The 12,731-nt window shown below is 35.5% G+C and overlaps 1 protein-coding gene across 2 annotated transcripts in view; it reads left to right on the top strand.

Moving 5' to 3' along the window:
- The window catches only part of LOC129953854 (nucleosome-remodeling factor subunit NURF301), a 35,085-nt gene that overhangs the window by 3,312 nt on the left and 19,042 nt on the right, over positions 1-12,731 (top strand). For both annotated transcript variants that reach the window (XM_056067360.1, XM_056067361.1), the window contains exons 3-6: positions 5,037-8,963; positions 11,659-12,033; positions 12,104-12,436; positions 12,504-12,688. In XM_056067360.1, the coding sequence (XP_055923335.1) occupies positions 5,037-8,963; positions 11,659-12,033; positions 12,104-12,436; positions 12,504-12,688 (4,820 nt within the window). The remainder of the gene's footprint in view (positions 1-5,036; positions 8,964-11,658; positions 12,034-12,103; positions 12,437-12,503; positions 12,689-12,731) is intronic.

The following is a 12,731-nucleotide window of genomic DNA, read 5'->3' as shown; positions in this document are numbered from 1 at the left end:
GGGTTGGAGCGTTGATGTCCATTAACTCTACATGACCTAGCCATCTAAGCCGTAGGACTTTAATTCTGTTAACTAGGCCAGTGTCGCTGTACAGCCCGTACAGTTCGTCGTTATATCTTCTCCATTCTAAATCTATGCATACGGGACCAAAAATCACCCGAAGAATTTTTCGCTCGCATTCTAAGATGCTTTCATCTTTCTTTGACAGGGCCCAGGCCTCAGCGCCATTAATGAGAACCGGGATGATGAGAGTCTTATAGATGGTGATTTTAGATGCTCGAGAGAGGACTTTACCTTTTAATTGCCTTCTAAGTCCAAAGAAGCAGCGAATTGCAAGAGTTATTCTTCGTTTGATTTCAGCGCTGCTGTTGTTGTCTGTTTTAATAGCGGTGCCTAGGTAGACAAAGTCCTTAACTACCTCGAAGTCATATCTGTCCTTAGTGACGTTTTGTCCAAGACATCGTTGTTCAATGTCCTTTTTTTGATGACAACATATAATTGGTCTTGCCCACATTCACCACTAAACCCATCTTCTTCGCTTCCGTCGCAATGCTCATAAACGCTCCAATTATCTACAATCATCAGTGTGTCCGAGTAATTGGATGGACCTTTGGAAGATTGTGCCTCTAGTGTTGTTGGTTGAGTTTTGCACAATTCTTTCCAAAACGATGTTAAAGAAGTCGCATGACGGTGCATCGCCTTGTCTCAAATCTTTTTGACATCAAATGCATCGGTGAGATCTTTTCCGACCTTGTTAGAGCAGCGTTTATACTCCATCGTCATTCTGCACAAACGGTCAAGTTTGACAGGAATGCCAAAACTAGACATTTCTCTGTAAAGCTCTTCCCTATAGACGCGGCTTTAAAATCGATAAAAAGAGGGTGGGTATCGATTTAAAGCTCTTGGGTTTTTTCCAAGATCTGCCGTACACACCACCAAAAAGCTTGGACATAAATGTCATTGAGCATGGAAGGAAGAATTTGCAATGGAACCCCCGCAGAAATGACATTTATAGTGCCCCTATACTAAGAAAAAAAGCTTTAAGAGAAATGCTAGAATTTTGGTTCTACTGAAGTCAAAAAAGTAGTTTCTTTAATGCCCAGATTATAACAGGCTTTTAATATGCCCGTGGTGCTCTAAAGAAATATTGATATTCACCTAAGCAACTAAGCTTAACTGTTCCAAAAAAAATGGTGTTCGGTGCCGTTGCCCATTTCCGTAATTATAAAACCACTGACAATGGTGCTCCCCGAAAGAGACCACCGAAAACATCAGTTCACACAGATAGAAAAATTGTCCGCATGTCAAAAACAGATCCTAGATATGCCGGTCATTTGATCTATTTAACAAGCCAATGATCCGAAGCATACTACAAAACTCACCAAACATTTGTTTGATCAAAATTCTATACGAGTACTTGACTGACCGTCGTCAAGTCCGGATTTAAATCCTATCGAGCGTCTATGGGATGAAGTCAAAAATGCCGTAAGCACTCAAAAAATTCAAAATTTGGATACTTTATTCGAAAGAGTAAAAGTAGCCTGGTATACGATTCCAGTTGAAAGATGCCAAGACCTAATCGAGTCAATGCAAGGTCGATATGCAGCAGTTTTGAAACAGAGAAGATTTCCGACAAAATATTAACCTTTTAAATCACAAAACCCAACCGAATTTTTTGTTTGACTTTTTTCTAAGTTTCTAATTAGTTGACTCAGCCAAATCAGAGGTTTAAATATAAAAATATTTTTAAAACAATATGTACATGTGATAATTTGAAAAATACAGTTCTATTTGCCAAAAAATATTCCAAATTTTATGATCATAATAAATATAAGTCAATATTTCAAGAATTGAATGAGAAAATCTGTGTTTTTATTTGAACACGAAATCGTTTCTAATTACCTGTCAATGGCTGTATATATTTTTGAGTTTATAAATATTTTGAACACGAAATCGTTTCTAATTAGCTGTCAATGGCTGTATATATTTTTGAGGTTATATTTTGTGATGGTTTTGACTAACTTTTCATTTGTTTAATATTTATGTATAGGAAATACTTTTATTTTTAATTAGCAAATAGGATTGTTCAGAGATATCAATTTTATGCACTGGATTCTTAAGAATCTCTGCTTTTGCTGTAAAATGTTAAGCGAAGAATTAAATTTTTGAATTTTCATTTTCGTGAACAAGGCAAACAAAAATAGCAAATCGTTAATAAAAAAGAAAAAGAATCTCACAGAACTTGACAGGTCTCAGTATACTTCTTTTCATAGTGTTTAAATGCATTTTGTTTTATATTTTGCACACTATTAAACGTAATCTTTATGAGGTTATTTAATCCCATCAAAGCACTAATTGTCTTCAGAAGCAAAGTATCATAAGTCAAAATTTAATTTTACAACAAATACTTAAAACTCTTGCAGCCAAAACTATTTTTTTTTAGAATCAATTTATTTAAGAATGTTGAGCAAGCTAGTTATTTTAACAATTTTAACTTAAATTTTATACTACTAACTTACTTACTATGTCGTCTGAGGGGACGAAATGGTGTCCATAAGTCTTATAAAAACGCTTACCCTTGAAAAGTGATGAGATCTAAAAGTCATCCTCTCACACTTGGTAATTTGCTTGTCCATCTAAAAATGTTTTGTTTAAATTTGTTTTAAAACCTTCTCTGTACGGTTTTAATTGTGTATAACTATCGGTTTGCTCTTATTTGTTGAAAAAAGTAGATTTATTTTAAAAAGCTTAAAAATATTATTATTATTAATATTTATTAACAAGCAATTAAAATTACAAGCTAATATAAAATTTAACAAGCCTAGCTGCAGAGACTATTGGCTTATTTGCTTGGAAGTTCATTTTTAAATTTTTAAATAAAAAAACAACATCAAATCATATAAATTTTTGTCAGCATACTTTTTAGAATATTGAAGTGCAAAAATAAGTAATTATAATCGCTTAGTAACGGGTGTCGTTTAAGACGTGTGGTTTTCAATCTTTTAATATGTACTTTTTTCCTAGTTGGTCATTTTGATAGCTGACACTTGATCAATCTGACGTATCAATTTATTGCAAAAACATTTTGGTGAACGCATTATCTGGCGTTGTGTGCATGTGGCGTGGCATGTAATATCGTGGGATTTTTCACCGACTATTTTTTGTGAGTTTATGTGAAGTCGTTTGTGTACCCAGATAAACTCCAGCCGATTTATGCCTTGAAAGAGAATATGCGGAGGTTAAAGCTGCAAAAAGTGGTCAAAAATTGGGGATATCGAGTGGAATTTATTGTCCGAAATCATTCTTAAAACATAATTTTAAATCCTTATCTTTATTTTAAAGCTAAAGTCTTAGTCATAACTCATAACATCAAATTACATGCGTTTTATTTCTGTTGCAAACTGCACGTTTAAAAAACGCCATTGATTAAAAGTCCTGGCATTTGGTTATTTTAAATGCCAAAAACATAAAAAACAAATCATTAAAAATATGTTTTTGATGAACGCCAAATATAGGAACAAATTCAAAATTGACAATAAAATTATTTATTGGAATTTCTAGTGCTTATTGTGTTCATTTGAAATATGTACAATTGTAGAAGATTTTTTCAATCAACCTTAGTTTAGGAACATGTTTGCTATCAACAAACTAAAAGTTATAAGTAACTCTTTATGAGTAGAGTTTATTTGCCTAAAGTTTGAAAAGCTAAGTGTGAGAAAATTTTTGATATCCACTTTTGACATTAGCGGTTATTTTGAATGCAAGCAATGCAACCAATTTTTTTTTAAGCAAGAACAGTTATTCTCTTTATGAGGATTTTTGCATTTAAGTAATGTAATGCTTAGCAGATAAGTTATTTGTATTGGAATAAGGTTCTGTGTGTTCTAGAAGTTGGCCATAAATAGGTGTGCTCCAAATAAAATCCAATCTTCTTATAATATTCTTTATTTTATGTTATAAATTTTTGAGGGGTTGTTTGAAATCATTTTATTAGCTTCAAACAATAGTTTTTCATTTAATACTGTTTGAATATGGGTCGTAAAGTCCACTGCTCCCCAGATGAAAGGAAATTAGTTCGTCGACTTAGAGATGAGGGCAAGACCTACAAATTTATTGCGAGGTCCTAGGCAGATCTCAAAATTAAATAACAAATAGTCTCAAGCCCAGAGGAATACGCAAAAATAGAGGCCGGCGAAAAAAAAACATCAATTACCACCGACCGCCTCAAACTATTTCTAGCTAAATCTAATCCTTTTATTTCGTCAAGAATGAGAATGATATTCCATACCCCAGCAAACATGGCGAAAGTAAATAGAGTCAATGCCATGACGACTTTAAAAAGTTTTGGATAATAATCAAGGATACTCAGGTTATTAAAGTAGATAAAATAAAAATTGTGATAAGATACAGAAATTATTTTTAAAAACGATAATATTGCTAATTTAGGAAGACGAACCTCCATCTGTAGTTTTTAAAGCCTTAAAGTGTTTTTTATTTAATTTATATAAGAGCTTTAAAAATATCTACCGAAAAATTAGTATTTAACATGATAAAGGAATACAAAATTAATTAATACAAAAATTAATTATAACACCTATTTTTTTGACCAGCTGTGTACATACACATTAACCATTTTGGCTTTTGATGAGAGTTCTCACTATAATGACAAATCTTACACTTCAACTTCTACCAAACTTATCTACGAGAACTAAAAGTGGTAATTTTTTCTGACTGTTGATTCTTATAAAACGGGTGCCTTTTGATCCATGCGAGTGTTGAAGTACAGTATGAAGCAATGGATTACTCCAAGAAAGTTTGTTTAGTTTGCAACGATTAGTGTTTTAAACAGTAGATGTGCAAAATATTATTTCCATTGGGATTCATTAATAGTGTTAATAGACGAAGTATAGAATTTTTGATGCAAAATTGAGAGGAAATCTTAGACCTAAACTATAATAAACTGCAATTAACTATTAAAAATAAACTTGTAAAAAATGTTTCAAAATTAATTTTGTAAACTTAATTTTATTTTGTAGGCTATGAATCCGAATATCATTATGGTTCGGACTTTGGAGATTCCACAGATAAAAGTGACGTTGATGATGACCCATTAATCATGTCACCATCGGAAGAAGAAAGCGTAGGCGGTGACAATGTAAGCGAAAGTGAATTCTCCGAATGTAGTTTTGGCCAGAGTGGTTTAGGTCGACCACCTCGTCCGCCCAGTCCCGATCCAATTTGGTTGCAAGATCGCGAAGTCGAAACATTGGATCTTCCTAAATCTTCTGATGATTTACTTATTTCCAACGCTTTATCACTTCGAGCTGTTCAAATCTTTGAGGTGTTACGTCGATTTCGTCATATTATTCGTATCTCGCCATTTCGTATTGAAGATTTTTGTGCAGCATTAATGTGTGAAGAACAAAGTTCTTTATTCGTAGAAATTCACATAATGCTATTGAAGGCTATTCTTCGCGAAGAAGACATCCAAAGTACCCACTTTGGACCACTAGATCAAAAAGACAGTGTCAATATAAGTTTATTTTTGATTGACAACATAACATGGCCAGAGGTTCTACGAAGCTACGTGGAAAGTGATCCGATTTTCGATCGAAGTGTGCATGATATTCTAGAATCAAGAGAATATCCACACTCGGGGGTGGAAGATAGGTTGAAAGTGTTGCAATTCCTCACTGACCAATTGCTATACACCACCGCGGTACGTGATGTTATGCTTCAGGAAGGACCCATCCACTATGATGATCATTGCCGAGTTTGCCACCGTTTGGGAGATCTGCTGTGCTGTGAGACATGCCCGGCTGTCTTCCATCTTGAATGCGTCGATCCGCCTTTAGTTGACGTGCCCACAGAAGATTGGCAGTGTAATCTCTGTCAATCACACAAGGTATCTGGAACTGTTGACTGCATCTTACCGCAAGAAAAACAAGGTGTGTTAATTCGACATGACACATTAGGCCTCGATAGGCATGGCCGAAAATACTGGTTTGTGGCACGTCGTATCTTTGTTGAAAATCAAAGTGGCAGCGAAATTTGGTACTACACCACCACACCGCAGCTAGAGTTGCTTCTATCAATGTTGGATCCAAATGATCTAGAATCAGGTCTTTGCAAAGAGATAAATGACAGAAAAGACGAAATAACCAGACAAATGAAGATAACCGAGAAGCTTACAAATGAAAATAAACTAAACAAAAAGTCCTACATAGATTTTGAGAATGAAAAAATCAATCAGATTCTAAACAAAAGTGCATCGGAAAATGAGAATACCGAATCAAAAGAAGATGAACCGGCCACCAACTCAGATCTGAGAGTGACCAGACAAAAACAAAATCAAATAAATACCGGAACGCTGTATTTCAAGTTGGGCATGGAAAATGGCTACAAGACCTATGTCAATCAGTACGCTGTCAATCCGATTGCTTTGAACAAACCTCAGCGAAATGAGGAGCGCGACAAACGGAGACATCTTTCTCATAAATTCTCCCTGACAACGGCATCGGAATTCAAATGGCTAGGAAATTCGAATGGAACTGCCACAAATGTTCTAAACACCCTGAGACAGACCTTGATGAGCTTCGAACAGAATATAGCTTCGTCATTTATGATTACCAACTGGAGTACCATACGAAAGATTTGGATGACATCGGTTACAAATTCGACAAAACCAACAGATTTTTCGTATGTTCTTTTGTTGCTTCAAGCTTGTTTTAAATCAGTCATCTTTGCCAATGTGTGGCATGAACAATTGGGTCATATTAAATTCCATCGAACCACGTCGGCGGAGCGAGAGGAACGCAAGAAGATTGAGAAACGGGAGAAACGAGAGCGGGACGACGAAGAGGAACGGAATCGACTGGCATACAACTATGTTAAGTATTCGCTTGGCCTGAAACACCAAGTTTGGAAACAGAAAGGCGAGGAATACCGCATCCACGGCCAATGGGGCTGGATATGGATGTCATATTTCAGACAGGCCCAACGTAATCGTCGTTCCTGTGAGAAAAACTGTGCCAGTAAAGTGAACATTCACATTGTGCACAAAGACGAGCACAAAATCATCACCGTTGACCCGAGAACCTATAATTTCTTGAAACAATGCGAGCGATCAGCGCAAAAGGGTCTGGATTATGGTTACATTGAGGACTTTAAGCACATCAAAATTGTAGAGTTCACTGGCAACGAGAGTATTGATGTCATCGATGTTTCAAAATCACTCACTGCTACGGGCAGACTACTCTACCCAAAGATCGGAAGGAAGAGCAAAGTGGATGATTTGTTGTCAAAACGGCTACTTTTAAAGGAAGCCGAGGAGCAAAAGATGTCTAATATAAACAAAGTCGAAGACCTCCCAATGCCATCGAAACCCGAGATTACACCAGCAACCAGTAGCAAAGAATCAATTTTAGAGAGGCAAATACTTCGTTTAGTCGAACAAAAGCATACTTCTCAATCGAATAGTGTCAATCTAGAGTTAGTCAATACGCTGGCGAAGAAAATCCAATCGGTGCGCCTTCAATTTAGCCAGTTGAATAAGTTTGCCAAGCAATATCGTTGTTATACGAAAGATTGCAATACAAATTCGAATGCAGTTTCCCAGATAACAGCAAACACTTGCTACTCGCCGTTGTGCTTGCAAAAGGCACGAGCGAAGAAGGAATTGCTGCTGCTATTGAGAAAGGCTCACACTGCTGGTAATGGTTCAAAAGAAACAGTAGCCGCTATTTTGGGAGCAGTGAAGAAGCCCTCGATTCTGGAACAGAAACTGACTGAGGGCAAAAAGGAACCAAATGCTGGACAGGATGATGGGGATGATAAGTCCTTTGAGGAATGCCCAATTGATTTGAAACAAGACTTCCAAGTGGCTTTCGATAATGCTCTAGATTTCGAAGAGCATCTCCTCACGTCAAATTACACAAGTATGCATGTAAAGGAGGAAGCCGATATCAAGGATGAATGTGCGGAGGATATTGCTGCAACCAAGCCAAACAATCAAGAATTTGATTCGCCGAAGAACGTCGTCAACGATACTTTGGCGGCACCTGGGGCAGATAATTATGTGGATAATTTGGATGTTTGTAGTAATGTTGAAATCGAAAGTACAGATACCGTTTCGAATCTACTCGAAAATGAAGTAATGTCCTCGGCTAAAAAGCGAAAGTCAAAGCTTCGGAGTAAAAATGGAAATGCAAAAGACTTGAGCTTCCACCAGCCCATGGAAACGAATGCTCCAGCGTCAGTTAGACAAAACAGACGTTTCCCATTGCATCCCCCGCGAGTAATTAAACGTGAAGATAATGTAAAAATAGAACCCGAATTAGGACCTAACGGTGCAGAGCGTGTTTACTCAGCAACACAAACAAGGGGGAAAATCTATTTGGTTCGTGAGCTGAAGAAGTATAATGATAAGAAAAACGCCACATCCAATACCACCACTACCCCTAGCAGCTCCGCCACCTCTTCATCCCCTGATCCACCACCTACTTCGACCGCTATTTCAAAATACCCTATAACATCCAGTTTCTACACAAAGAACTTGAAAAAGAGTCTAATGGTTCTTCCGAAATACGAACTTATTAAATTGGCCAGAGCTGGTGGTAAATTACAAATAAACGGCTATCATCACATAGCAAAAAATAACACAACCGTATGGCCGTATCCATGTTCGAGACCGCTGTTTAAAACCTGCTGGTTATATAGGACTACGAATTGTCCGACTATAGCAGCGATTGCCTTGCAACTTAGAATATTATATTGTTGCCTGCGTTGGGACGATATGATAGCTAAACCACCATCACTGGATGGCAAACATCAAATAACAACCGACACAGAAATTGTCACTCAAGAATTGTTAAAGTTGAAGCATTACGGAAGATGCAACGAGAAGACACAGTATTTAAGAAGGAAGGTAGTTATTCCGCTGGAATTGCCAAAAACTATTCGAGGTATGTTTAAATAGATCTAAGGTGAAATTTATTTTTATATGTTTAGCGCATTTCTTTAGAAGACAAATTTTATGAAATTATATTCAAGTATGCAGAATGCTATCTTTTATTTTCGATCAATCAGTTTATAATTATAGAATAGATAAACAAACAAAATTAAAACTATGGCCAAAATAATAGGAGAATTTCTTACTTTTGAGTTAAACTCTTTTTAGAGATATTCAATTTAGCTGATCAGAATAACAAGAATGTTGAAGTCTAAAAAAGTCAAATTTTGACAATAAGTTCTGAGAGTGATCTCCGGGTAGAGAATAATTGCTTACAACATCAACACCTGGCAATGAGCCTTAATTTGATGGCAAGTTCTTACACTTACTGCCCCAAGCATTGTTTTATTACTTAGTTTTTGAAAATAGCCAAAAGGATTTACTCAAAGTTTACTCTCTCTTATTTGGCGAAATGCTTCAAGTGAGTTCCTCTTTCTAAGCTACCAAGACATAACAAATTCACTTCTTTGTTAACCTTTGGTATTGGCTTAGTCACCACGATACTCTCACAAGGAGGCGATCCCACATATGTTCCTGGAATTAACAAGGGGGTTTCAACATATCCCGTGGTACCACATCTACAGTGGTATGTTAATTTAGTCTTTGATGAAGTGAATTTACTCAGAGCAATTCTAAGTAGTGCATTTTTCAATAACTATGAATTGATCATTATCATTCATCATCGAACTGCACTGATTTCTCTAACTTGTGTCCGCGGCCACCACATGGAGGTGCAAGTAAGCGCTTCTTCCTTCCAGATTGTAGACAAGTTTGTATGTATATAGCATCCCTACATCTACATGGAAGTCAGTTTTACCCCCAATCTCCAGTTAGAGTGAGATATTCTTCCTTAGCAATTAGAAACATTTTCTTCTCACTTTCACAGTTTCAAAAGGCCATTCATTTTCAAAATGTCTTCTTCAAGTGGAAGTTAGTTTGTGACACCCTACAAAAAGTTTTTTTTTTATTTATTATATTAAAAATTACGGTTCTTCAGCTTATGGAAGTAAAAGTCAGAGAAGCTAATGTAGTTGATCTACTACCGTGATTTATAATGTCTAAATTTATATAATATAATTATAAGCATTAAAAAAAAGGTTCTAAATGCTAGAAAATCAAAAAATCTGAACCTAAATTCTTCCAAAATTCCGTCTGAGTAAGATGATTGAACTCAATTCAATTCGATTGAATAATTTCAGATTCAAATTGTCAAAATCCGTTGTTGCTTTGGTGAAATTTTAAATTGATTCTTATAAAATATCTAAATAAAAGTTTCAAATTAGGCGATTTTGAATAAAATTCTAACTTTTATTGCTTTTTCGAATGTCGCAAGCTTTGTCGGTAACAGGAATGTGTTTTTTCAAGAAACAAAGTGAACTAAGAAAATTTTCCAGGCGTTTGTGTAAGCGTCTGGTAGCTCTAATCGGAATATACATATTTGTTTGAAAACGACTATCACATTTTTTTGTGACTGCTTTTTAGGTATCAATTTCACTATCACCTTATGTAGATCAACTTCGATCATTTTGATTGTCACTTATCAACAATCACCTTAGCCGATTCCACCCCGGTATACACAAGAACTACGATAAACCTTTGAGGATAACTGTAAGTATCCGTCAATGCAGGACTTTTTCCTCGATCGTATTTGGTAATATACAGTCCTCTGTTTTACTTACAATTATGCCAACTACTTCGATCATGATCTTGGAAACTAAACTTTACCAGGATCACAAACGAAGAGTAGAAAAACTATCATTTAGTTGGGATTGGGATTATATACTTCCCTGTTGACTCAATGAGAATATACATACATACATATATTAAAATACTCAACCATTGTTAATCCCAAAACAACTAATTTTCAGTCTTTCTTGAGTGATCTTTTTTGAAAAACTCGCAAATGAGGTCTCATTTTTATAATATTCTTCCCAAACAATTTTGCGAGTTCATTTTATTCAAATATTCTACATAAAAGATGAAAAATGTGTTATTTATAATATTTAAAAAGAGGTTTGTTGACCGCTCAATGTGTGGAGAATTCAATCTAAGCTCGTGAAACCAATGTTCCAACTTGCAGGTCACAACGTAATACATCAGTTCAATTTTTGCCATGTAAGAAATAAATTGGAAAAAATTGTAATAGTTGACATAACTTATATGTAAGTATTAGTTTTCAACAGAATAATGACTCCAAGTATACCGTAATAACAAAGCGTTGATTTAAAAGGAATAAAATGTATGTTTTTTAGTTGTATTTTCAATATCTGGACCCATTGAGCGCATGATTAAAGAGAGTAGAAATAAACCTTCTAACAAAACGATATCTTAAAAAAATTGTCATTGAAATGTGGCATTTTACTTTCCAAAGAAAATGTTGCCTCTATTAAAAATTGAAACGAAAATGAAGCCAATTTTAAAGTAGATGCTTTTTCCTAGCCCAAGTGCTAAAGACAGAATTACCTAACTTAAATTTTGTTTCAATTATTTTGGCCATATACGTATTTTATGTCACACCAAATATTAAACTCAATTTATTTGCATTACAAAGTTAAAACATAAGTGCGCTTTGCAAGCAACATTTTTATAGCAGACATATTTTAATGCAAACATTTGTTTTTTTTCGACAAACTTATAAATTCACACAGAGGTAACATCGATAAGATCTGGTTTACGTAAGAGAAAACGTGCCGAATCACCTCAGCAAACTGAGCCTCAAGTATCAGAAGAATGGGTCGATGAAGACAAACTTGAACTTTGGGAGATTAAACTATTTGGCGAGAAACAAGAAAAAATACGTACTTCGATGATAAGTAGAAGTGCTCATTTAAAACAATTAGAAAATGCATCCTCCAGCAGTAGCACATCGAGTAGCTCTCCCTCAACAAACAACACAAGTACTTCAAAAACCCCATCGTCCAAATTCTCCAATGAAGAAATGAAAGATAAAATGGAACAACAACTTAAGTTACAGCGTGCGGTGCATCAGCAGAAAAAATCCACAGAAGCTAAACAAGCTATTGGTAAGAATTTTTAATTTTTTCATGAATCATGGGAATTCCTATATTAAAAAGGGATATTTCTTCTTCTTAGCTAAGGCAAGTCCTGGTCAAACTAACCGAAGAGTGATTGTGAGAAATCCTGATGGAACTACAAGAGTCATACACCAGACTGTAGTCACTCCATCAACACAGACGGCAAAGTCTACACCAAACAACAAAGTTATTAACAATACCGTCACGGAAACAGCAACAACAACTACTACAACAACTACAGAAACACCTCAGCCCACACCGCAGCCTACGCAGCATAAAGTTCAAATTATTCGTGGTCCCGACGGAAAGGTTAGTGTGCGAGGTTTGAGTCCAGGACAACAACTAATTCAAATGCCTGACGGCAAATTACATGTCCTAACAACGACACCAGGTAAATAATAAAATATAAAAGTAAACAATTTACGAAAACAAATATTAAATTGAAAAATGTTTTTCAGTGAATGCCAATAAAACTTCAACTATAGTTAAAAGTTCGGCGGTAGTAAATAACAAAACAACTCACAATTCGGTTCTTCCTACGACAACAGTTAAACAATTAGCTGTGAAACAAGTAGTGAAGCAGCCTGTTGTTCAGCAAACGAATGTGGTGAAGCAAATAGTTAATCGGGAAATTCAACAAAAGGTAATTAATTAAAACATTTTCTCCTCACCACGAATTCCAACGT

This window comes from Eupeodes corollae, chromosome 1, assembly GCF_945859685.1.
Source record: "Eupeodes corollae chromosome 1, idEupCoro1.1, whole genome shotgun sequence".
In the NCBI taxonomy this organism is placed as follows: Eukaryota; Metazoa; Arthropoda; class Insecta; order Diptera; family Syrphidae; genus Eupeodes; species Eupeodes corollae.
This window is presented reverse-complemented; position numbering and strand designations above follow the sequence as displayed.